This window comes from Mirounga angustirostris, unplaced genomic scaffold, assembly GCF_029215605.1.
Source record: "Mirounga angustirostris isolate CCGP_5_RB_7025 unplaced genomic scaffold, mMirAng1.0.hap1 SCAF_10, whole genome shotgun sequence".
In the NCBI taxonomy this organism is placed as follows: Eukaryota; Metazoa; Chordata; class Mammalia; order Carnivora; family Phocidae; genus Mirounga; species Mirounga angustirostris.
This window is the reverse complement of record NW_026991718.1, coordinates 53,168,634-53,196,111: the sequence shown is the minus strand read 5'-3', so window position 1 is coordinate 53,196,111 and position 27,478 is coordinate 53,168,634. Positions and strand designations below refer to the sequence as shown.

Below are 27,478 nucleotides of genomic sequence, written 5' to 3'. Positions count from 1 at the left end.
GAATTTCTCAAACATATTTGCTCATGGACTTCTTTTTATACGTCTACTGTGGGCTCCCGTTCTGTGTGACACCCAGGTCTCAGGCCAGATGTGAGGCAGCAGACCCGGTGAGGTCCCTCCCTACTGTTCTGGATCCACCTCTTGACCTCCTGTGTGACCTTGAGGTAACTGCTTTCTTCTCTGAGCCTGAGTTTCCTTTTAGCTAAGAAAAAGACAATAATATCATTTCCCCATGGGTTTCCTGTAAGAACTAAACAAAATGAGGTTTTCTTGCTCATTTTCCTCTTCCTTTCACGGTGTTTCTCTCTGCGCACCCCCCCCCCCCCCCCCCCCACTTAGGAGAATGTTTTTGTTTATGGTAATAAAAATTTACCTGGGGTAAATATTCAACCCAACTGCCCTCTTAGTAAGTCTCCCATGTTAGCAAAGAATGGGTTGTTTCTCTCGGCAGTTCCTCATTCTGGTCTTCCACCCCAGTGAGGGGAAGAGGATGTCATCATGCGATCGCCAGCAGATGGGAAATTGTGAAAGGGACCTCGCTCTAGAAAAGCAGCCCACAACTGCCTCAGCTGTCAGAGGAGGCTGAGCTTCTAACAGGACTTGTCTGACAGTGGATTCGGCTGTCTGTTTGTCCATCCGACATGGAGCCAAAACGGATCAGGGAGGGCTACCTTGTGAAGAGGGTAAGCAGAAGTACCACCTACAAGGGTATCACTGAAGATAGGGTGGGGGAGGATTGGTGCCTGGCTTTGGACTCTCTACCTACTCACTTTAGGAATGGTTTATGCTGAACCTATTGGGCTGACCCAGGAGAGCATGACGGCCTGTAGAGTGTTGGGAGGTAAACCAGCTCAAGTTCCACTGCGTTCTGTTTCTTAAAGGTGAACTAATCCAGCTCAGGCATCAGCACAGCTTGATCTTGTGGGACTGAGAATTCTAGACTGCAGGGTCTGGAAGGTGGGGGCCTCAGCAAAATCTAAAGCATGATTTAGAGCGTTTTTGTCACGAGCCGTGTGTGTATAGTATTCTGGAAGACTCACACTCTTGTGCTATAGAGGTTACTCAAAGAGATTATTCCATTGTTACTTAAATTCCCCTCTTCTTATTTATTTATTTAGGAGAGGAAAAAGAAAAGGATTAAAGAGAAGCTGATAAAATGACACAGTAACTGTACCTTATTGCTTGGACCATCTTTTTAAAATTGGTGCATAAAAAACCTTTTCTTTTTCTTAAATTGGGCTCAAATCTCTTCATTGACCATTCTGAGTGAATTTGTATAATGTACTGCTAAGGTAGTAGGAAGTAATTTTGAAGTTTAGGGAATAGGGACACAAGTTTATTAAGAAATGCTTGGTCTCACTGGTATGGCTTCAGAAAATTGAATTTTCTTAGCACTGCTTATTTTTCTCCGATTGCTGGGTGTATGCCATATCATCATGTGAATTCACACCGGGCTGGTTGGCATCCTGTGGGCAACACCTCTGAGAAAGATGTTCTCACAATGACCCAAGTGAGCTCAGCATGTCAGAAGTGAACTGAAGTCAGTACATTCTTTCAGACTCTTCAACTACATGAGCACCTAATGTGACCATTTTAGGTCATTCGTTGGTTTAACATTTAGCCTAAAATGTTCTACTTATGAGGGGGTTAAGCAGCACACACTGCTGCCTGATTCTGTTTTGATTTAAAGCTGGAAGGGGGGAGTCTGCGTGGCTCAGTTGTTGGGCATCTGCCTTTGGCTCGGGTCGTGGTCCCAGGGTCCTGGGATCGAGCCCCATGTCAGGCTCCCTGCTCAGCGGGGAGCCTGCTTCTCCCTCTCCTTCTGCCTCTCCCCCAGCTTGTGCTCTATCTCTCTCTCTCACACACACACACTCTCTCTCTCAAATAAATAAATAAATGGATCTTAAAAAAAAAAAATAAAGCTGGAGGGGGCTTTAGATCACTTTGCCTCATTCCTCCATTTCCAGAAGAGGAAACTGAGACCAAGAAGCTGGGTGACTGCCCAAGGTCACATGGCTGTGACGGTTGATACCAGAAACCCACTCGCTGGCTTTGGTTTCTGCCTCATGGTGCTGAACTCTATCCAGTACACCAAGATTTTATTAGAGTCAGTGTAATGTGGTTTATGTTTTGTAATGTATTTGTGGCAGCGAGAGTTATAAGTGGGTGCTGGAGAATAAAGGAGCCCACAGCTGATGTGCTCTTTAGCTAGCATAGCATCTCTAGCTATTTTGAAACATTCTTTGGAAAAGACACACATATACACACAGAGAGGTGTATGTGGATTCTTTGCAATAGATACCAATACTCTCTTTGAATGTTGAGTACTAATTAATGTTGGCCTTTCTTTCCTGATTGCTTGGGCTAGTATCTGGAGAAGAGCAAGTGAATGGAAACATTTTGCAATGAAAATTGCTGTTATTAAGTTTGTATGTTCACATTTTAAACTCCATAAATTATAAAAAATATAGAAGACTAAATCTCTAATAAGTGAGGCTGCCCCCCTAGAAAATGGGGATGAAAGAGTTAGGTTTGTCAAGCTTACAGATTTATATTAATAGTTTTTAATCAGTGAGAGTAATTCTCTCAGATTATGGCCTATAAAAACCAATTTAGAAAATGTACCTAGAAAAAAAGCACAGTGAAATTTCATATTGCTATTTCCACAATTTCCATCTTCTTAATTTTCATGTCTATAATTTATATCTTCCATAATTTTTGCATTTTTCTCTGGGACCTTTTGAACAGTCTTTGTCGTAATGTGTTAAGAGCCTCTAATTTATCATTTTGAAGGCATGCTTGATTCAGAAATATTCCCTTCGTTGGCTACAGAACTATACCTGGGGGGCACCTGGGTGGCTCAGTCATTAAGCGTCTGCCTTCGGCTCAGGTCATGATCCCGGGGTCCTGGGATCGAGCCCCGCATCGGGCTCCCTGCTCAGCGGGAAGCCTGCTTCTCCCTCTCCCACTCCCCCTGCTTGTGTTCCCTCTCTCGCTGTCTCTCTCTCTGTCAAATAAATAAATAAATAAATAAATCTTTAAAAAAAAAGTGCTTAAAAAAAACAACTACACCTGAAGCCAGAATCTCCCAGTAATGTTTTTAGACGTTAGATTTCTTTCAGTTACCTCATACATATGGATTAAAAACTGTATATGTCAGGAGCCTAGCACATAGTAGGTGCTATATATGTGATCATGATTATAGCAGTACTGATGTACACTTCTGTAGATAAGGTCCTTTTCTAGATGCTAACAGGGATATGTACTGGTGCCTGGGTTGGTTGTCGAGTTAATAGTGAAGAGAGGACCATGGAAATCTTTCTCTGGCAAGGCTGTTAGATGCCTTGACTATGGTTATTGGTGTTAGAACATGACCAGCAGTAATATATGAATCTCTCTTCATTTACTTTTTTCTCGTGGGCAGTTTAAGATACCTGGGTAGTGATAAAGATATCTTTTTCCCTATGTCTTGTTTTGTGAGATAACTTTACTGGAGATAAGATGTTTTGGGTGGCAAAATACAATATTAGAAATGCTGGTGCAAGGATTTTGTCAAGTCAGAAATCTTGGGGTCAACAGTCAATGGCATTGACTATGAAATGTTCTTGCTTTTCTTCTGTGCAAGATAACTACACACATTGTACAATTCCGGTTTCCTCCTTTACCTCCTGCCTAAGGTCTTTATTTTTTATTTTTTTATTTTATTTTTTTTAAAGATTTTATTTATTTGACAGAGAGAGACACAGCCAGAGAGAGAACACCAGCAGGGGGAGTGGCAGAGGGAGAAGCAGGCTTCCTGCCAAACAGGGAACCCGATGCGGGGCTCGATCCCAGGACCCTGGGATCATGACCTGAGCCAAAGGCAGACGCTTAACGACTGAGCCACCCAGGCGCCCTGCCTAAGGTCTTTAAATAGAAATTATGGTTAGAGAGGAGGGAAAATACATGATTCTGTCACCCCACTTTGCAATTTTTTTATTCTAAGTAAGACCTAGATTTCCTTGTCCCAGAGTCTTGACATTTTTGACTTCTAGGGAAAAAAAAAAAAAAAAAAAAGCACTTCCAGCTGACCATACAGCAGCTAACACTGTACAATCATGATCTCATTCAATTCTAATCACCCTCTGTGATATCACCCTTATCCCCATCTTACAGATGAGAAAACTGAGGCTCAGAGAGACTGTGTGACTTGCCCACAGTCAAACCGCTGGTAAGAGGATGCCCTAGGATTCAAATCCATGCTTGCCTAACAGCAAAGCCCACCATCTCATTGATCCCATTTAGCATTCTAAAAGGCAGGCTTACCCAAGCCAGCAAAAGGGAGGTTAGACAAATTTATCAGAGCTAGAGTGGGGCCTGGACAAATTGCACTGTTTGCAAGATGGGGTTTAGTAACCTCAACCTCCCTTTCTCTCTGATTCAGGGTTAATTCCAACCAGTAAACCTAGATATCTTTTGGATGTCCTTGAAACCATATTACTGATCTGGATATGTTTATAATCAATCATAGCTTTAAAAACGATAGAGAGAGAGAGAGAGAGAGAGGAGCAGTTTCTATGCAACGAATAAGCTAGACTCCACCAAGTCATGTCCCATACCAACCTCACTTCTAGAGGTTATGGAGCAAATTGTTGTTGACAGATTGACAACCAACCAGCAGGCACTTCACGCAGCCGGGCAGATCCCAAGAGTGGCTTCGGTCTTGGGGTGGTCTGTGAGGCTGGGCGAAAGCGCAGGAACTGGGGTGGTGGGAAAGAGAAGGACGGGGGTGCTTGGGCAGGAAAGAGAAGGGCTGCAGAGAGCTGAGGTGGAAAGAAGAAAGCTTCGGGTGCGAGAGAGTAGGAGAGTCAGGAGTCCCAGCCCAGGAATTCTTTTGTACAGCGACCTTGTCTTCAGGACATACTACCATGAAATAATTCCCAGCAATTTGCCTTTGTTGATTCATCACCATCGTAATAGCTAACACAGGTGGTCCTTACCCTGCAGCAAAGACAGATGGAAGCGTTGAATGCATTAAGGCATTTGATATTTATAACAACTCTACAAAGTGGGTGCCACTATGATCCTTACTTTTCAGAAGAGGAAACTGAGGTACGAGAGAGGCAAACAGTCTTGCCCAAGGTCACACAGCTATTAAGTGGCAGGGCTGTTCTGCAACTCAGCAGTGTGGCCTCAGTGTCATGAAGAGCCATGCCTAACTGCGTTACTTGTGGCCCCCACGGGCTCATTTTGCAGGGATTTTCTTCTCCAGAGCACTGCTGCTGTGGAGCCCAGGACAACTTTCACCCCATGGCCTACAGACTGAAATCTTCTCTGTCTATGTGGTTACCATTTTTTGAGCACCCTATAAGCTAGCCTCCGGGCTAAGCCCTTTAGTATATTATCTCATTTAATCTCCCTTAAGTATATGATCTCATTTAATCTTTGCAACAGTGGAGGTAGGTGCTTTATTACTTTCATTTTACAGGTGAGGAGACAAACTTTTGGAAAAATTAAATAACTTGTCTAAGGCCACACAGCCTGGAAGAGGCAAAGTTGAGATTTGAAAGTGAAGCCCCGAGACTCCAGAAATCATTGTGTTGAGCACTTGGTACCATTTCTCTATTGCTCACCTCATATGTTTTTATTGAGAAATTGTCCAATTTAGACTTTTTACTTATGTAGAAAATACACTCCTGAACAGATTAGTTTCCTTGCCTTCAAAGAATTTACATAGGTACAGGGCGCCTGGGTGGCTCAGATGGTTAAGCGTCTGCCTTCGGCTCAGGTCATGATCCCGGGGTCCTGGGATCGAGTCCCGCATCGGGCTCCCTGCTAGGCGGGGAGCCTGCTTCTCTCCCTCTGCCTCTGCCTCTCTCTCTCTCTGACTTTCATGAATAAATAAATTAAAAAAAAAATTAAAAAAAAAAAGAATTTAAATAGGTACAAAATGACCATTTATCGGGGATGTTATACAAGTGATTTCACGAATCAGTCTGGAAAACTAGCTGATACAATTTACAAGGTAGCAGAAATCAGGACTTTAATACAACAGCAACTTAAGATGACCTGTCCCATGAGTATGGGAGGATAGATGACACTTATTCACAGTTCTGCTTTTGTAGTTTTGCTCATAATACGATTTCCTTTGAATTCCAGCTAAGCGGCAATGGCAACGTATGAAAAGAGAAGTCTGAGGGGAAGGGAAAGGAAGTTAAAGGAGGTGTCTGCACTCTGTGGGAGGCGTCTGGGAGGGGTTCGCAACACCAAATTCAAATTGCCCCAACCCACAGCATTGAGTCATGGCTTCTTTCAGCGAAGCCACACAAAACATTGCCTCTGTTTGTGCGCTGGTCACACTTAACTGGAGCTGTTGATGAAGGTTGCTCTCTCCCCCCGCTTAAGGTGGGGACAGTTTAAGCAGAGACTGCCTCTTGGTCAATTTTACACCCCAACCCCCAGGCCTGTGTCTGAAGCACAGGAGTTGTTTTACTCTAATGTGCTGAATGACGGTGTCTCAAAGAAAGAAATCTGCCGGAAATAGACCCAAGTAATCAGGGTTCCGTATTATAGTAACTTTTAAAGTATTAGGAAACATTTCCAATGGAATATTCAGTTTTAGATGATCATGTTAAATGTCTTTAAGATATATTTATTTTTGGCTTGTAGGTGACGCCCAAGGTTTGGCAGGGCATTGTAAATAGAAGACTCAAGGGATAGAAAGGACAATAGGTTTTTTGGAATAGGTGTGTAGAATCTGAGAGTTGAAAGGAATATTGAGTATTTTAATAAGTATTTCATTGACCTTTCCCATGTGTGGCTTACATTTGTTTTACTAATTCACTAACAAACATGCTGGAATACCTCTTGTGACAGGGAACTCACTAATTTAAATTTCTCCCTTAAGTTATGCAGCAGACTGTTTTTTTGTTTTGTTTTTTTTTTTTCCTCTGAAACCTCCACCTGTTGGGCCTCCAAACAGTCTATGATAATGTTTCACACCTTTGAAGACAGTCCTCATCTGCTCTACCTGTCCCCTTTTGGGCCAAAACCTAGCTGCTTCCCCCAGTAATTCTCCGAGAGAGAGAGATGCCAACTTGTCACCTTCTTTTGAACAGGCCCCGGTTATCTGCAGCTTTGAGGTTTCCTGAACTCAAGGCCATTCTCCAGGTGCACTTATGAGCACAGAATTACAGGGAATAAGGAGTATTTATTGGGTGTTTACTGTGTTCTAGATATTCCCCTAAGCAATTTACACGGAATATTTTATTTACTCTCCCAATAACACTAAGAAAGAGATAGTAGCATTATCCCCATTAGCCAGATGTAGAAAATGAGGTTTAAAAACTTGCTCAAGGTCACATTACTAGAATGTGGCAGAGCTGGGATTTGAGCCTGGGCTATTCAGCTCCAGATCCATGGTCACCTGCTGGCTATTCTCCATTTAAAGTTAGAATATTACTTTCATCACTTTAGATCTTGTGCTTCTATTTATATAGCCTACAATGACTTGAATTTTTTTGACAGCCCACATCAAACTGCTGACTCACAGAGCTCCTTTTTTTTTTTCACATGGCAATTTCCCCAAATTTTCACCAATACATTTTATACATCTTTTGAAAAATTTTATTAAATAAAAAGATTATATCTTGTTTCATTTTAATTTGCATTTCTTTGAATGCTGTTGAAGCAGTGCATTTTCGTGTTTATTCAATCCAGGCTTTTCTTCTTCTGAGAATTGCCTGTGTATATTGTTTGCCCATTTAAAAAATTAAGAGTGTTTGTATATTTCTACTTGACTCTAATGTGTTTAAAAAATATATTAAAAACATTAACCTTTAATTATATGAGAATACGTTATAAATATCCACACATTAATATTTGCTTTTCGGTTGTTATAGGATTTTTTTTAATGTATAGAAGTGTAATTTTGTATATGACCAAATATCTTGTCCTTTGAGGTTTCTTCCTTTGGTGTCATGCATTGTCAGACTCTTGTTCGCTAAGGTATACCAGTCCCAGGATGATGAACAGTTGTTTGCCCAGAAATTTTAAATCTGACTCAGCATCTAAAACCAGCCCATTGTGACATGAAATTGTTTAGGTTTTGGCCTATAATGGGAAAAAACAGACATATGTTCTATATATGTATGAAAACATGAAACATATCTATAAAATCATGATATAATATGGTTTAGGTATGTTTTATGATTATTTACACGATTATTTTTACTCGATTATAAACAAGTCCCTATGTTTATAATTATGTAATATACATTAAATATTATACATTTATGATATATATTTTTATATATATGTGCATATATATTTGAGCTTATATATACGGCTAAGTGGCCTAAAGATTTTCATTTAAAATCCAGAATTACTCACAGTTATGTAAGAACAGAAATGAAGATGGCATCTGAAGGAAAATGGAAAGAGCATAAAATTGAGAATCAGGAGACCTGGCTTCTAGTCAGCTGGGCAGGTGGACTAGGTCTAGTCACTTAAATGGGCCTCAACATTCTTCCCTGTATGATGAGTGTTGGTAGATGATCCTAAATGCCTTTCTGGCACGGACGCTCCATGATCACACTCCCAGGTGTGCTACTGAATGGGCATCAGGAAGCTTGGGGACAGAAGGGGTGAATATAGGGGTGGCTGAGGAGAGGTGCTGTCAGGTTACTCCAGCGAGCAGCTGCACAAATAGCTGAGAGGAGAGAGATCACACACAATTTCACCACCTTAACCTAATTCACCACTGCCAAGCCTGGAAGACAAGCTTCCACTTTATAAATGGTCAGATTTCTTTTGTTTTATGGAACTTCGGCCTCCTTTCAGTGCATGAGCCTGAATCCCAGATGACACATTCTCCTCTGAGTGGGCTGACGGAGGCCCTAAGGCTACGTTTGAATTAGGAGAGCCCAAACTCCTTTTGAACAGTTGGCTCTGGAGTAGCTTTATTTTAATTGTCTACAGAAGGAATGCAGTGCTGGCTGACCTCTCCCAGTTTATCCCAGTTCCAAGGTCAAAAGCCCTGAGTCATTATGGCCATTATAAATCTTTGATAAGGCCTGAAGTAGGATATACAATTTTGGACTTGAAAGGCATTTTTGCAGTCATCTAGCCCAACTTCTTGCCCCTACCTCTGTGAATAGATCTTTGATTATTTTTAGTTATTTTGCTTTTTTATTAGATAGATTTCCCATATTTCTCTAAAAATATATCCTGAATTTTGATATATAGTAGTGCCATGGGTTGTTCATTTATTTATTAATTTTTCTCAATTATTTTGAAAAATTTCAAACCCACAGAGAAATAGGAAAAACAGTAGATTACCTAGATTTATCAACTGTTAACACAAGGATGCATTTGCTTTCTCTCTCTCTACCTCTGTATCTCTGTATAAATACACATACACACACACACACACACACATTTTTACCCTGAGATCTTTGAGAATAATTTGCAGACATCATGCTACCTCACACCTAAATACTTCAACATATATCTTCTAAGAAGTAGGACATTCTCCCGGTTTCCAAATTGGATGGACCATTTTGCACTCCTGCCAGCCATGTATGGGAGTTCCAGTTACCATCTGTGCCAAATCTTGCTCTTCTTAATCTTTTTAATTTTAGATACTCTCGTGGGTGTGTAGAGGTATCTCATTTGGTTTTAATCTGCATTTCCCTGGTGAAAAATGATTTTGAACACCTTTTCAGAAGCTTTCTGGGTATCCTCTTTAACAAAAAGTCTCTTTCGGTCTTTTGCCCATTTAGAAAATAGATTGTATTTTTCTTACTAATTTGCAGGAGCTCTTTATATTCTGAATATGAGTTTCTCTCAGATAGATATAAAACAGAAAGGTATTATTATTTCATGTGTTGGCATGGGGTCTGACATTGCCTATTTTTTTAAACAGGGAAATAAACCAGTGGTAGTATGGATAGTTATTCTGCCTGTGCAGAAAAGAGATAGTGTGTTCTAATTTAAAATTATTTTTTCAGTAACTAAAACAAAGGAAACACTTGGACAAGCAAAACGATAGTCTGCAAGTATTTATCTTTGTTGCATAAACAGTCTTCCTTTTGGGCAACTGGACCTTCATATAGAAGCTCTCTGTATTTTAAGATAAGCAGCAGGATCTGCTGGAAGCTGGATGATAATTCTGTTTTGTGGTAGTCATGACAAGGTGACACCATGGGTTCAAAGATGAGAAGCAAAGAACCTCTTCCTTTTCCAAAGTCCTCCCAAAATATAGACAAGAAAGAGACTTTCGTGATGTAGTCAGAATGGTTAGTTTATTGCTACAAGTGTGGTTGGCATTAACCCCAACGGAAAACATTTTAAATAAGGATTTTCCTTATTCACTCTGAAGTTACAGGACATTTTGCAAGTGATTTTCATACAACTTATCCATGCTCATACACAAGGCTGCTCTCTGAGTTTCTTCTTGATGTTCATATTCCCATAAAATCTGATGAGGCCAAAGGATGGAAGTAACTGCAGCTAGCATTCCACCACTTAGGGCTTCCATGCCCATGGTCAAAACAGCTATTGGATTATGACACTTTTCCAGTGAGTCTGGCCTCAGGCATCAGCTACTCTTCAGTCTGAATTGGCACTTGAGATCTATTTGCAATCCCTAAGTGGAATGAACACAGTGGGCAGAGTTGGGAGCAGAAAATAAGCCACAGAAAGCCAGCCTGAAATGCATAAGAAGGAGAATAGAGAGCCATATCATATTCCCTTGGTAATGGCCCATGGGAAGCTTAAGACCTGCTTATAGCTGCATATATATTTTATCTTAAAAACATTTTTTTTTAAATTTCCATCTGAATGGCAGTCCCCTTCTCTCCTGAAGGCTGCTTTCCCACCAGCCTGGTCACACAAATGTGCATCACCTGCATCCACACTGGCCAAAGCTAGGCTATTTGCCAAGTTATGCACCATCTATAGAATAGTTTTAGAAGACATTGTTGTGTAGCTCTTTTTGTTGTCATTACAGGGAAGTGTGTTCAACACCTGGAAACCCATGTGGGTTGTACTGTTAGAAGATGGAATTGAATTCTATAAGAAGAAAAGTGACAACAGCCCCAAAGGAATGATTCCCCTGAAAGGAAGCACACTGACTAGCCCTTGTCAAGACTTTGGCAAAAGGATGGTGAGTCAACATCTCTAGCCACAGTGGACACTTTGTCATGCACTGACCTTTAAGCCTGTGATAGCCCACAGCGTGAATGGTGCTCCCTGGGTCTGTTCCTCTCACCACCACCCACACTCCACCCTGGGCATTTGGGTTTCTGTTGGCCAAGCACTTCCAGAATGAGGTTGACTCAGCTGCTGTGCTTCATAAGGGACCTCAGTCCTTTGAAAAGAATCATTCTTAATGGGATGTGTTTTGATTTTTAGTTTGTGTTTAAGATCACTACGACCAAACAGCAGGACCACTTCTTCCAGGCAGCCTTCCTGGAGGAGAGAGATGCCTGGGTTCGGGACACCAAGAAGGCCATTAAATGCATTGAAGGAGGTCAAAAGTTTGCAAGGAAATCCACCAGGAGGTCCATTCGGCTGCCAGAAACCGTTGACTTAGGGTGATTTTTCTGTGTTTGCTTCACTCCACCCCTTCTTCATCCCCCAACCCCTCACCTTCCTGCTATGGAAATCTTACAACAGATCCTGCTGCAAGGCTTGCTTTGGTCACCTCTGAAGGCTGTATCCACTCTTCCAAGTTGAGACTGGCGCTTGGTATACCGACATGTTTACATAAGTCTAAAGGAGTGATTATAGCCTCTCCAAAGCCTAGCAGCTAAGGAGAGGAGGCTAATGGAGTATAAATTCCCTCATTTTGGGCAATCTTGGCAGAGAGAGAGAGAATGCATAATTGTATTTATGAAGTAGCCATAATAACTTAGTCTTGAAAGTAAGGTTCAGGATCTCTAGATAGGTAGAAAAAGGCAGGGGCTATGTGTCAAAGCAGGTAAGGTTTCAAGTTCAAGTTCTTGCATTTACACAGCCAACAAGAGCCAGTCAAGGTGAACACCCATTCTGGGCAGAAGCCATTGATGCCCTGACTTGGTTTAATGGTCTCTTATGTTGGCTGGTTTGGAATTGCAGGTGATAGTTGTTGCCTAAAGGTTTGCAGAGGCTCACAGGTAAATTCAGCACCTGCCAGGGACTGGGAACAAGGTTTCTTCCTTCGTGCATGTTTCACATCTCCTTTTTCCCTAGAGTCTCTTCACTTCTTGCTAGTTTTGTTTTTTATGTTGAACATATCCTGGGACAGGAGCCCTGCCAGGAAGAATTCCATGTTGGTTGCTTAACATGTCCAACAAGGATTCTGTTTATAAAATGGGAAGGGTTTCTAGGAGGAGACTGAAAAAACCCCTCCTGCATGCCCAACACAGGTCTTAGCATATCACAGGGATTTAATAAAGTTTGCGCTTTGAGCTTGGTGAGAATAAGCACCTTCCCTCACCAAGAAAGCTTTTTGGTAAAGCGGCAGTGCCCAGTCCAGCTGTAGTTGCTGGGAAGGGTCGGCAAGTGACCATGTTTCTGGCCACAGGGGTCAGTGCTAGGTGGGAATGAGGCTTGTGCTCCTTAGAGCCACAGGATGCATGAAAGTGGACTTCTGTTTTGTGGTCTGCAATTTCTCTGATAAGGCCATTTTTAATTTATTACTTCAAGTACAAAAATGAGAACTTGCTGTCTCTCAATTTTTAGAATAAGAGAAAAGCGTAGTCAAAACATTCACTTTCTTGGAGGCAATTATCAACAACAGATGGTCTCTTGAAGGACACTTAAAGAACTGAGACACGAGGATTGAGGGCAATTAAAGATCTAGAATGTGTATGGACAATTGGTCCTGAGAACCTCTCATCTTGGCACCTAACTGGGGTAACTCTCTACCTCAGGCACTCAAAGTTAAATCACTAAAGACCTTAATGAATGTAAGAGACATTAGGTGCCTTCCTAGTATATTTTGCTCAATGCTGAAAGTATTGAGCCACAGAATTACCCAAATATGAGCCCAGCCCTTTACTTATGATCCAGTGGAGAGACTAGGCTCAGGGGCTGCCTGAGGATGGGGGAAGCCTGTGGTCCTGGCCAGCCTCTTTGTGGTGGCGACTTCCAGAGAGGATTTGCCACTCTGAAAGTCTCCTCACTCACCTGTCTGTTTTCATCTCTGCACAGTGCCTTGTACCTGTCCATGAAAGATACGGAGAAAGGAATAAAAGAGCTGAATCTAGAGAAGGACAAGAAGATTTTTAATCATTGCTTCACAGGTAAAAGGCCTTGCAAGTCTGAAACGGGGCACCCGGGGAAGGCAATATTTAGATCTCGCTCAGCCTCGCCTGTGGGAGGGGGTGTGAAGCCTAGTGGGTGAACTGGGTCATAGAATACAGCTTGGTGAACATGAGGACTGAACTTCCCCAGGGTGGAAACAGAAAAAAAGGTGGAAAAGAACTCTGTTGTTCAAGCTAAAGTTTTGGAAGTTCAAGCTAATCAACCAAAGGGTCTCTGCCTCACCCCCATACTCCAAATAAATGACATTATGTTGAAATAGACACAACATTGAGCAAGATGATAAGCAGGAATCAAGGTATACAATGTAAGACTTAAGTGACAATACTGGAGATGTCTGAGGCTGCGCCGGGTCAGGCACACCCTAAGTGTCATGAATTTAGGTAGATGGCATGGATGTTAAAAACATGTTCTTTGGAGCTAGACTGCCTTAGTTCAAATCCTGGTTCTGCCACTCACTTGCTATAAAACCTCAGACCAATAACTTGACTCCCTGGGCTTCACTTTCCTTGTCTATAGAATGGGGATAATCATAGTGCACCTACTTTATAGGCTTGCTGTAATGTGTTTAGGGCAGTGCCTGGTACACACCAAATACTATATGGTGTGAGCTCTCAGGGTGGTTATTATAATTAAGAGGTCACATGTCTGCGCAGACAATTCTGAGTTCAGAAAAGAGAAAGAACTCAAGAGGTTGTTGGGATGAACAGAAGTAGGCGCCTAAATTTTACCCAAAGAGGTGGTGGCATTTCATTAAGTATGGTGAGGACAAAGTTATGGGGCAGAGATATTCAGAATACGCATCCAGAAGAAGAAAATGACCAGCTTGGTAGAGCTCATGGGTTCATTAGGGGGCTAAATGGGACACACAGTTTGGGACCAGGTTGTTAGAAGCTGGGCATGCCTATCTTACGGTGACAGAAGAGATCAAGAGAGGAAAACTCTGAAAAGTTACAACAGCTGTAGAACCTGAGGGGATATGCAATCAACAGATAATTCATGAAAATGGTTCAGGTCAAAGCCAGGAAGGTGAAGATATGATCTGCAGTAGGAGGGTAGTATCTCATGGGAATCAGCTTCAGAGAGTTAAGGTTGTAGCCTAGTAGCATCAGAAAAGTTAAGGCTGAAATTTGGGATCAAGATATTAAGCTGTGGCAGTGGTAAGGGAAACTGACAAGAGCATGGCAGGGCCCTAACTCTAGCAGGAGTGACATCACTAAGACAGATCCTCTAGAAAAGGAAGAGGGCAAGTAAGAGGTTCTGAAATAGGTCTGGGCACAAGGTCCAGGCCATACTTATTCCCTGTGTAATGTGTTACTGAGTCCCAGAGTATAGGGCTAGAACTTCTGAGTCTTGTCCATCGAAGGTCAGTGGGTTCTAGAAATTCAGGTGGGCTCCAGTTTTCCTATGGGAGCCTGGTGGTCTCAGTGGAGAAACAAGACAATGGCAGAGACTGGGACTCAGGCACTGCTGACAAGCAATGGAGGAACTTGAATGTTGGGTGACAGGGAGATGGAACTTGTCTTTCCAAGCTTCAGCTTCAGCATGACTGACTGAGCAAATATGAACTCTAGGGTTAGAAAACTTGAGTGAAGGGCCATTACTGGTGCAGCTCAGGCCTAAGGTCATTTAAACTCTCTGGGCCTTAATTTTCTCATTCTTAAATGAGGTCTGTAATTATTGCCCTAATTCTTTTATAGGGTCACTATGAGGATTAAGAGCAGAAATGCAGTATTAATTAGTTTATCCTTCTACAAAAGAAAAGTGGGTAAAAGCCTTTCATATACGAAATTCATGGAAGGCTCACTAACCAACTCCTGTTTCAAAGATGGTATATCCTATTGCTCTCGCTTTGACCACCCGGAGCTTGTTGCCTGTTACCTTGACTCCCTGGTTGGCTACATTTGTACAGAATATGCCTTTTTTTTTTTTAAAGATTTTATTTTATATATTTGAAACGGAGAGAGAGAGAGCACAAGAGGGGGTAGGGTAAGAGGGAGAAGCAGACTCCCTGCTGAGCAGGGAGCCCGATGCGGGACTCGATCCCAGGACTCCGGGATCATGACCTGAGCTGAAGGCAGACACTTAACCAGCTGAGCCACCCAGGCGCCCCAGAATATGCCATTTTTAATACAAAGCTTCACTGTAGCCTGCTAATAATCCAGTTGATGGGTCAATTTCCTTTTATCCTCTCTGCAATCCTCTCTTGAGGCAGAAGTTTGAGTAGATGACTTCTCAAGGTCATTACTAGACCCTGCAAGTGACGTGATCAAATTTTAATTTAGGACCATACATGTCTGATCATGTTATTTTCTGCTTAAAAACTTGCAATGGTGGGCGCCTGGGTGGCTCAGTTGGTTAAGCGACTGCCTTCGGCTCAGGTCATGATCCTGGAGTCCCTGGATCGAGTCCCGCATCGGGCTCCCTGCTTGGCGGGGAGTCTGCTTCTCCCTCTGACCCTCCCCCCTCTCATGTGCTCTCTCTCTCATTCTCTCTGTCTCAAATAAATAAATAAAATCTTAAAAAAAAAACAAAAAACAAAAAACTTGCAATGGTTCTTCACTGCCAAGTTTCTTAATATGCCGTCAAAGTGCTCCCACTCACCTTGTGCCTTCCTCTCTCTCGTTTCACCTTCTTTTCACCAGCTCTGCCCTCCACCCCCCAAAGGGGCTGCTTCATGCCTGTGAGGCTCTGTTCCCATGCTGCTGCTCCCTCAACCTGTGCTGGTTCCCCTGTTTCACGTGCTTGGCAAACACTTACTCATATTTTAAGCCTGAGCCCTGTGCTACTTCCTTTATGAATTCTTTCCCAACAGTGCACGCCAGCCCCCCTACCCTACCACCCTATTTCACACTTTCTTGCAGATTTGACCCTGTAGCTCCACTGTATTGCATTGATCCACAGCAGAAGGCAGAAGGCTTGTTACAGTCCTTAAGTTTATCCCATCTCTTCCTTTCAGACTCCCCGAGGGAGCATCCCCAATATCCATCACTGCACTTAGCACCCAGTAGTTGCTCAATAAGTGTCTGTTCATTAATGGAGTAAATGAGTGAGTTAGTAACACCTATTTCTTTGATGCATGCATTGCTCCTGAAGGAGCATGTAGATGCTTTTAAAAACCTTCCACAGAGTGCCTTTTGTTTTCAAGTATCTATCCCACTGATCTCATTTTTCCTTCTTGGAATAACAGGGAATACGGGACAAGTCAGACACGTGGGGGCTCTGGAGCTCTTCAGGGGTGACTGTCAGTGGCTTGTTCTTTGGTACTTTGGTAAGGAGCGTTAACCTTCCTTCTGATGATCCCATCCAGGTAACTGTGTCATTGACTGGCTGGTGTCCAATAAGTCTGTTCGGAATCGCCAGGAAGGCCTCATGATTGCCTCCTCGCTGCTCGGTGAAGGGTACCTGCAGCCCGCTGGAGAACTGTCCAAGAATGCAGCAGATGGAACTGCTGAAAACCCTTTCCTGGACAACGCCGATGCCTTCTACTACTTTGTAAGTGAGAAATGCTACCCAGTTACTCTTCCTGGAACGGGTGCTGCCCCTCGCAGATTCTACGTTGATTTTAATATATATCTACCTGTGCAAAAGATAGGACCCAGCCCCATGGAGAGTAGTGAGATGTCTCTGACTTGTCCTCCTCTGCAATGCCTGCTATATCCAGTGATTCAGTTTAAAGAAAAAGGTTGTTTACTTGAATAATTTATTTTAAATTGACTTTTAAAACTTTATTCTTAGTCTAAGCAGTAATTCATTTATAAAAACTTATTAGACCCTAGTACATTCCAGGCACTCTCCTAGACAAAGGAGATACAGCAGTTAAAAAAAAGGTGGGGGGGCAAATATTATGGCTCTCAGGGAGCTTCCTTTCCAGAGTGAGATCTGTAAAATCACAATGTGCCAATTGCATTTTTCCAAATATATATTATAATACACTACTCCTTTTTTATCTTTTTATTTATTTTTTTAAATTTTATTATGTTAGTCACCATACGATACATCATTGGTTTTTGATGTAGTGATCTACGATCCATTGTTTTCGTATAACACCCAGTGCTCCATGCAGTACGTGCCCTCCTTAATACCCATCCCTGGGCTAACCCATCCCCCCTCCCCCCTCCCCTCTAAAACCCTGTTTGTTTCTCAGAGTCCATAGTCTCTCTTGGTTCATCTCTCCCTCCAATTCCCCCCCCCCCTTTTTCCCTTCCTTCTCCTAATGTCCTCCATGCTATTCCTTATGTTCCACAAATAAGTGAAACCATATGATAATTGACTTTCTCTGCTTGACTTACTTCACTTAGCATAATCTCCTCCAGTCCCATCCATTATAATACACTACTCTTAACACAGAAGGTGTCCATCCACATCCTCTCCCCCAATCATCTAGTTTATCTCCTATGTACGCTTATCCCAGATTGGGAAACACTACATTGCACAATATGGACCTAATCTTGCACCATATGAGAAAGCCAAGAACCGTGGGTTTCTAGGGGGATTTTGGCGGTTTTGTTTCAATTTGGGGTCTGAGAGCAAAAGTTAGGAAGCTACTTAAGAGAACCATCTTCTTACAAAAATGAAGTGAATATCCCCGAGAGAGTTTCATTTCACTTTGGGGGAAGTTCCACTGTCAGTTTTTTTTTTTTTCTTCCAGACCTTTGATCTGGTTGTTTATAGCCATTTAAATGTGGGATTCTAAAAATACCCGCCAGAGCGGCTTTTCTTCCTCTGTATGATTCATTACCAGCTTATAGCTGAGCAAGTCCCAGTTCCCTCTTGACCTCAGAACATGAGGCTGGATGGACCCATCATGCTCTTGGTCTTCTCATAGTAGAAGGGGCTAAGTAGTAAAGGTCATAATGGAGATTGTGTCATGCAGTGTCTTATGTATGAGCCAACTCTGCTTTCAAGGACGTGGCCATGAGGGGCCAAGAGAAGGAAGGCTTTGAGCAAGGAAGAAATGTGCTGAGTTAGACTTACAGTATCACTTGGGGAACCCAAGAAAATGAACGGATACTGACAAGGTCACACTTGAGTGGAGATGAGAGAGCATCTAGCAACATGAAACAAGCAGCTAGAGACAAGAAATGGGGAGGGGACATGAGCTCATCAAGGAAGAACTTTATTTTTTATTTTTTTAAAGATTTTATTTATTTGACACAGAGAGACACAGGGAGAGAGGGAACACAAGCAGGGGGAGTGGGAGAGGGAGAAGCAGGCTTCCCGTGGGGCAGGGAGCCCGATGCAGGGCTCGATCCCAGGACGCTGGGATCATGACCTGAGCCAAAGGCAGATGCTTAATGACTGAGCCACCCAGGCGCCCCCAAGGAAGACCTTTAAAGTTTAGGTTGGGGTATGAACCACAGTAGGAAGGAGAAAAGGAGCCTACTCCAGTGGCTGGAGGGCAGAGAGAGAAAGGAAAAGGTACAAGTAACCATCTGCCTAAGACTGGTAAACAAACTTGCTGTTTGGTTTCCCAATAGCCAGATAGCGGGTTCTTCTGTGAAGAGAATTCCAGTGATGATGATGTGATTCTGAAAGAAGAATTCAGAGGGGTCATTATCAAGCAGGGATGTTTACTGAAGCAGGTGAGTGGCCACCACTATTCCCTTCTTGTCTTTTTCCTCTTACCAAGTCCTTTTTACTTCTATGTTACCAAATGGCATTTGGAGAAGATCATGTACCACTGAAAGCAAGGAAATCGTATCCCAGACTGTGGGTAGGACATGGGGAGACCGAATCCAGGGCACACCTGAAGCCAATTCTGCAGGGCCCACAGCAGACAAAGGTCCAATCCAGTCCTACGGCATGCGCTCCATCCTGTGGGGAGGTCACGGGTGGTTAGATGACAGGTCCCCACAGGCACAGGCAGGCCACTGTCAGTTGGGGAGGCAACGGCTAGGGTGGACTGAAGAACTCTAGTTGGTTCCCAGATGCAAAGGCAGGAGCTGAATGAGGAAGCCAGGGCCAGCACCTGGCTTGGTGGGAATATTCAGGGTGAGAAAACTGATCCTAGTGTATGGTATCATAGAAACTAAAGCTGCTTTCTAAAGCCAAGGTTTTGCTTTCCCAGCTGTGCTGTGAGCTGTCTTCCAGGCACTGCTTAGTATATAAAGTATGGGACTGAGATTTAACTTACCTCATAAAAGGACCCCGAACTTTCAGGGTGAAGAGGAAAGAACTGAAGTTGAGCCTATATTCACATTTATTTTTTTAATTTAATTTAATTTTTTTTTAAAGATTTTATTTATTTATTTGACAGAGAGAGAGACAACACAAGCAGGGGGAGTGGGAGAGGGAGAAGCAGGCTTCCCGCTGAGCAGGGAGCCCAATGCGGGGCTCGATCCCAGGACCCTGGGATCATGACCTGAGCCGAAGGCAGACGCTTAACGACTGAGCCACCCAGCCGCCCCCTATATTCACATTTAAAAAGAACTTTGGACTAGTTGAAATTAGGTATAGATATGGATTTTGAATTTCACTCAGGGAAGTGGGTCATTATGTGAAAAACTGACCTTAACATCAGGTTTTGAGAGAACAGGGTCCTAAGAGATACTACAGCAAAGATGTAGAAAGAATTAATTCACAGATGATTCTAACAACTTTTATGACAGGGGGACCACTGACTAGATTGAAGGAAAGTATAGGAGTAGGGCCAGCCTTCGATAGGGAAGGTTCTGGCAATTGTGAATTTTGCCCATCACCAGCTCCCTCTGGTTCTGCCAAATGTTCCCATGTTCCTGGCTCTTTGATTATAGGGGATGGAAGGTGGATGTTAAGACAAGAGGAACTTGGGAAGGAATTTCATTATTTCCTTATTTTGTTGATTCTGTCTATAATTCTATTTTGTTATCAGTTTGACTGTTCTTGACTTAGTTGACAAGTCTTAGTCTAGAGTGCAGCCCTGAGAAAAGTAAACATGAAGGTTGAAAAGGGTAGACAAAGTCTGGGTTGGATTGAAGTCATGTTTGGGCAAAGCACCCCAATGGGTGCCCTGGACAGTCAAAAAATTGGCTGAGGGTAATGGTTATCTGAGTGTGTGTAGAAGATACCGGAGACTTGAAGTAGGCTTACTTCTGTGTTTTTCTTCACATCCCTTTACTTGGCTTTTGATAGGTACAATTTAGCCTTAGCTAGCCCAGTTGGTACACATTTTAATCCTCCAGGGATCTGTTAAAATTGCACCCCAGGCCAATTAAATCAGTCTCTGGATTTTATAGCCCTTCAAGTGATTCTGATGTGTGGCCAAGGCTGAGAACCACAGAGCTAGCCTTTTTCTTAAAAGTGAATTTATCCTATTATCAAAATACCACTATTTAGGGGCACCTGGGTGGCTCAGTCATTAAGCATCTGCCTTTGGCTCAGGTCATGATCCCAGGGTCCTGGGATTGAGCCCCGCATCAGGCTCCCTGCTCCGCGGGAAGCCTGCTTCTCCCTCTCCCACTCCCTCTGCTTGTGTTCCTATCTCTCTCTCTGTGTCAAATAAATAAATAAAATCTTTAAAAAACCCCCCACTATTTAAATAGTCTCCCTCTTAGGCTCCTCGTAACATAAAGAAAACAGAAATCTATGTGCATTCAGGAATTTTGTTCATTTCCAATATTCTTTCCTCTAATTTTTGGGGGAGAGAGAGGGAACAGAAACCTCTTTTATTTTGATTGATGGCCCCCCCTTTAATGTTTCCAACCTCTTAGCTCAGTGGTTTATAACCTGGTTCATATCAAAACTACCCAAGGGAGTTAAAAATTTTTTTTCAAGTGTCATAAAGCTAAACCACTCTGTGTCTGCCGCTGGGAGTTAGCCAGGGTTAACATGTGTAGAAGACTTATCATGAAAAAGGACACCTACATCCCACACCTCACAGGTAGAAAGTAGCTGTGTCCAGCTGGAGGCCGATCATCCCCCTATTCTTCCCACTTCTCCCATCCCAGAGGAAATAATTCTACTTGGGGGATGCAGCAAGTTTGAGGATGAATGATAATGAATTATATTCAATATAATGCCTTTAATATAATTCATTCTGTTGTGACAATGAATAAAATATCTAATTTCTCAACCACGTGTAGGTTTTTTGATGAGGGATAATGTGTTTTTCTCATGTCTGTTGCACAGTTCAGCATCCTTGGTCTATAATAGATAATAAACCTTTGTAGATCAAATGAATATAAGTAGCTGGCAGATCAGCAACAATTCTTAGAAACCCCAGGCATGCACACATTCCTTAAAATCCCCCAGGAAATACTCATTAAATGAAGGATGGTGGATACCCACTTACTAACACTGAACTTTTCAACGTATCACATTGTGATGTCAGTGAGGGCTTAAAGGTAATAGGTAGCTGGCCAGGGTTGGCTGATTTCACATCCTCCTGTTGCCTTCCTCTTCCACGATTCATAAGAACTTGTTATTCACCCAGTGGTTGTATGAGAGATCCTGAGATGTGTGTGCACAAGTCAGGAGGAAACGGTGTTGGGCAGAAACTTGAGTATTCTCATCTTATGGGCAACATTAGCTAAGGCAAAGAGCAAGAATTTGTAAAAAGAATTTTAGAAATTGATGCTTTGCAAAAGCCATTTTAGATATGATGTACAGATAGAAATATTCTCTGTTCTCCCATTTGACTCTATAGGGTTCCCGACTTCATCCTTCAGGCAAGTAAATGCGTCTTTGGAGATGAGCTCCTTGACCAAATGCTTGGCCAAATAATTAGACCCATTCTTGAAAGCTCTCCTCAAACTCCTTTGACCTGGCATTATGATGGAGGCACTGTTTGCTAAAACCATAAATGTTTCACTATTTTCTATATGAGCACAACGAAAAATACTGGAAAATTTGTATGTGTGCCTGTCAATATGTGGTGATTTAGAATTAACAAATAATATGCTTCATATTGGCAAGATAGAAACTATATATCTTCTAATCTAACATATATATATTTTTGTTATTGGAGATATTTGAGTCATTTGAACTTTCCATGGGAAATAATGAAGTCAGGTTTACCATGACATTTAAAAAAATTGTTATAAGCTAATTGAAGAAACTGGGTAATTCAAGGCAATTACAAACAGATATGAAGCAGCTTCTGGGGTGAGATTCTCTATGCCAGGCACAGGGCTGGGTATTAGAGGAACAAAGGTAAACAAGACACAAACCCTGCCTTCCAAACTCACAGTCTAAATGACATCATTCTGTTGCAAAAGCCCAGGTCCTATTCACTTTCATCATGTCTGTCACAGTGCTGACTCCTTCCCATTTCCATTGCTGCTACCTGATACTAGTTCCTAGTAATTCTATGTGTAGATTGTTGCAATCATTTCCCAATGACCTTCTTTTTACCTTATTATCTTTCCCCTGGCTTATCTTTAATCTAGCCAGCTGGTCCATCCTATATATGGTTGCCATATTAATCTTCCTAAAATGTGATTGTACTTTTTTCACTTCTGACTCAGAAGCTATCAGCAACGACCCTCGCCTTGTATTTCAAGTCTCTTTCTACTTTCCCAAATTTGCCTCTGCTGTTCCTCATGAACCCTGTGCTCTAGCTAGACTGGTCTTATTCACCAATGTCTGCATATGCCTGGTATGTTCCCACCGCTGCTTTTTTGTTGTCAAGCCTTCCTATCCACCTCTTTTCACCCATCTGACTCCTGTGTGTCCTCTGTGAATACGTCCAGATCTTTATGAGGCTCTCTTTGACATCCCAAACCCACAACTACATATCCCACATATAATTCCCTTGAAATCCATTATCCATACCAATTATTTGATTTGGACATTTGCTATTTTATATTTCCACATAGGTTATAAACTCTTTGAAGAGTAGGGCTATGTCTTAATCTCTTTATATCCCCCATGTTACCTAATAACATACAATGTATGTACCTTGTATATAATATCATCTTATATAATACTAAAGCTGAAGCCAATCTTAGAAGTAATTAATCCATGGGGCACCTGGGTGGTTCAGTCGGTTAAGCATCTGACTCCTGGTTTCGGCTCAAGTCATGATCTTCGGGTCCTGGGATTCAGCCCCGTGTTGAGCCCCAAGTCGGGCTCTGTGCTCAGCACGGAGTCTGCTTGTCCCTCTCCCTCTGCTCCTCCTCCTGTGTGTGCTCTCTCTCTCTCTCTCACAAATAAATAAAATCTTTAAAAACAGAAAGGAATAATTAATCCATAATATCATGACATCCAAATTGTTCACTGGCCCTAGGGCTATCTCCCTGACAAGGACCTGGGTTGGGCCCTGGTTCTTCTGGAGATAATATTTCATCTTTTTTTTTCTTTTATCAATTCAACAAAGACTTATTCTGTAGATACTATGTGTACAGAGTAATGCCAAGAACTCATCATTCCTCTTCTTATGTTGATCCTGGATACAGGGGCACAGGAGGAAAAACTGGAAAGTGAGGAAGTTCATTCTGAGAGAAGACCCTGCCTACCTGCACTACTATGACCCTGCTGGGGTGAGAGTCTGTGGTCCACAAACCCATCGCGCTCAAAGCCTCCGCTGTATCTGCTATCTGGGCCTGCCATTCTCCTTTTTGCCTGGTTTCTCTCCCCATTTTCTCTTTAGCCTCCCACTCCTTTTCCTCCTGTTCTCTTCTCCCTTTTCCTCTCCCCTTTCACTGAGAAGATGTGAGGTCTTAGGCTTTGAGACCAGCATAGGCTCAGGGATGAAAGAAAATATCACTATATTGTCACTTACTTGGTCAACTCAACATATTTTTTTTGTTTGTACCAATCTGGTATTTTCAGAGGAATTCAACCAGTCCAATTCATTGTCCTTGGTTTAATATGCACAAAAGTGGTAATTCCTCCTGTGAGCCAATTTGGATGAGAGCATTGAGTAAGTCCAGCCATTTGGGCTGTTGGCTATTCGGAAGAGGGCCTTTTCCTTAATAAAAGGAGCCAAATCTAAAGTGTAAAGACAGCTCCGTTTGGGTTGGGTCGTCAGCCTCTGCTTGTAGTACAGGGTTCTTTGATTCTGTCCTGCGAGGGTTATGCCATTGTGTCAGTTTCAGGGGGGCCAAAGAGCTCTGGAAACGTGCAGCAGTTCTCTCATGGGACATGGTGAGGCGGTCTCTCCGCCTGCCCTGCCACTTTCCTCTAGGACGGAAACTCAGATTGACTTGTGTCTCCTTGTCCAGCCTCCCTGAGTAAAGTGGGGGGTGGAGGCTCTGGAAGGGGTTTTCTTCAGTCTCCTTCTGCTCTTACCCATTTGGGATGCCCTAATCTATACCAGAGAGAGTCAGTGTGGCTTTTGCGCCTATGGGATAAGGCACATTCATACACTGGAAACATAATGAAGGACTCTTCTCTTCTCTAGGGGGAGGATCCTCTGGGAGCAATTCACTTGAGAGGCTGTGTGGTGACTTCAGTGGAGAGCAATCCCGATGGTAAGAATGAATTTTTGTGGGGCGCCTGGGTGGCTCAGATGGTTGAACGTCTGCCTTCGGCTCAGGTCATGATCCCAGGGTCCTGGGATCGAGTCCCATATCCGGCTCTCTGCTCAGCAGAGAGCCTGCTTCTCCCTCTCCCTCTGCACCTCCCCCTGCTCATGCTCTCTCTCTGTCTCAAATGAATAATAAAAAAAAATCTTAAAAAAAAAAGAATGAATTTTTGTTTGACAGAGGTGTGTCTGCTCAGGTTTCCTTCCCACACCTGGGCATCCTGACCAACAGCAATCGATCACTCACTTAATCAATCAAGCTAGGCATGAATGAATTTCTGCCTGAACACCTGGGAGAAACCAAGAGTTATTTTCTCCCAGATGCTGCCCTGGCTCTTTGGGCCTTGGAAAAGAGGAGTGGCTTTCTAGATGCCTTGAGTAAATCTTGGAGCAATGCTGAGAAAAACCTTCCCCTCGGAGCTGGCTTAGATGGAGAGACTTGTTACCTCTTGATGCCTGTAATTGAGCCATGCCATTCCTTAAAGCGGCCCTTTAACATATCCAGACCAGGAAATCTCCCACCGATTTGTGCAGTGAGTCAGGGTAGTGAGTGGAAGGTGCACCTGGTTTATAAGTTATGTCTATGCTAGTCGATTAGTGGCATGGTCTTGTGTGAATCACCTAATGAATCCGGGCCTTAGCTCCTCCTCTGGAATGAGGGGTCACACTAGTGACCTCTGGGTCCCAGATCACAAGTCGAAGATGTGGTGCATGGAATAACCATGCTGGTGTAGGCCAAATTCACAGGTGCGGGAATGAGGGGTGTCCCAGGGGAGAGGTGGTTTAGGCAGCCCCGCCCTGGTTTTGCCATGTCGTTTTGGGCTTATGATGTTATAGAGGCTGCCAGGAAAACACCACAGCTGGAAGAGCTAGATTTTTACTACTCCTGAGATCTATCTGCTCACTGTCCTCTCCTCATAGAATGATGATTTTTGATTTGATGTGGATGCTTTAAGTCACATTATTGGCCAGATTACTATTTTTCGGTCTTTCAGCAGAGACTCTAACTTAGCCTGTGGTAAAAACAAGTTCAGGCTATACTGGTGGTACTGGAAGTGGGTCTGGGTTTTTGGTTTTGTTTTTATTTTTAATATATCAGAGTCAGCTCTTAGTTCATAGTATGAGCAGAGGAAATGTATTCATTAGGCGCTATTAGAGGTACTCATTAGACACAATTGGTGTGCAAAAGTGAGAAATTTAGTTTGCTTGTAAACTATAAAAGAAAATGTTTGTCCTTGAGTATTTTGCTGATTTCTTAAGCACACATACTCATACACATGCATGGAATCATACTATGTACCTATCTATATAAATACTATATATATATATACACATAATTATACAATAAATATATATGATCATACAATGATGGTAAGTTTGAAAACCATATATTTAATTTTCTTAGGACACTAACAAACTTAAAATTGCATTCCTTACAAAAGGAGGGTGAACTGGGCGGTCTTTCCGGTGCACGCGTGCTGTCATTCACTTTCTTTTTCAGCAGTCAGGAAGAGTGAAGAAGAGAACCTCTTTGAGATCATCACTGCTGAGGAAGTTCATTATTTCTTGCAAGCGGCCACCTCCAAGGAGCGTACTGAGTGGATCAAAGCCATCCAGGTGGCCTCCCGGACTGGGAAGTGAGAATATTTCTGCAGCTCATCGTCACTCTCCCAGGGGAACCCCACGGAGAGGCTGGGTCTGGGACCTGTCCACTTCTGGTGACACATCGATGAGAAAGGGCCAGGAGTTGGGAAATTTTCGTCTGCAGAGGTTCTGAAATGTAACTAACCACATGCTGCGTCCTGTTCACCTGCACCGACCACATTGCTCACTGAAGCCTCTCTGTGTCCCCCAAGCAGATATAACAAACTGTGTGGCCGGGCTTCACCGCTTAATCTCTCCAGGCCCGAGCTGCAGAGCCAAAAGCCCTGTGATTCTAATACCCATGGAAGTGAAAATGTCTCTAGTTGCCCAGTAAGGAAGTGTCACTCTTAGGCTCAGTCTTGGCCTTCGGAACCGGATGCATTCTTCCCTTTAAATCTGTTCCCAATCTGTACTGAAGGGGCCAGGCATAAACCTCTTGTTCCCGTTTGCCACGTCCTCTTGCTCATGCATCATGAAGGAGAACTTTCTTCTTCCTTCCTCACTCTGACCAGAAACTTCCTGAAAGCGAGTGCCCCAGTGGCAGCTTTTAGGTTGAAGCCTTCTATCACTTACTAGAGCCTGGAAAGTTCTATGTTCTGAGCAAATGACCCAAGGAAACCAGGCATAGCCGAGGGTCTTTTCCATGCCCTGAAGCCACCTAGAGCTGGCATATTCCCCTCCCACTTGAGGCTGATCTGAGACACATGTATCTTCGTCCCTTTCCGGAGCATTTCTCTATCATTGATTATAATTAGGAGCGGGAACTCCAAATCTTTGAGGTTCTGTTTCAATTGAATGTTTGCAGGAAAAAGTGGTCAGATGGGTTCCCTCCATGGGTGAAGGGCCTGGGGGGCTGGACTGAAGGCAGGCAGACTGAATGATGGGCTTGGACAAAGCACTGAGACGACTTAAGTCCAGACAGAACTCACGGAGGTGGCCGTCTACACTGCAGCGCCTTTAATTCCCCGGTCAATGATACTCTCGTTGTCCCTGAGCTTTAGGCACAAGCTGTAGTTGCCCTTGCTTGGCCTCTGCAGGGCCTCATGAACCCATTACCAACCAGAGTGATCTGACCTAGATTCAAATGGGGCACCTGTTTTC

The 27,478-nt window shown here is 43.0% G+C and overlaps 1 protein-coding gene across 2 annotated transcripts; it reads left to right on the top strand.

The window, feature by feature from the left end:
• The first annotated feature begins 564 nt into the window (after positions 1–564).
• PLEK (pleckstrin) lies at positions 565–26,519 on the top strand. 2 transcript variants are annotated; one of them, XM_045884868.3, is made up of 9 exons: positions 565–683; positions 10,991–11,146; positions 11,395–11,576; positions 13,177–13,268; positions 16,598–16,782; positions 18,768–18,872; positions 23,664–23,747; positions 24,611–24,680; positions 26,238–26,519. In XM_045884868.3, exons 1-9 carry the CDS (start codon positions 642–644, stop codon positions 26,372–26,374), a joined length of 1,053 nt encoding a protein of 350 aa, XP_045740824.1. In that variant the 5' UTR covers positions 565–641; the 3' UTR covers positions 26,375–26,519. The 2 variants fall into 2 exon arrangements, with proteins under 2 accessions (XP_045740824.1, XP_045740823.1); XM_045884867.3 differs by having other exon boundaries at positions 26,235–26,519.
• The last annotated feature ends 959 nt before the right edge of the window (positions 26,520–27,478 follow it).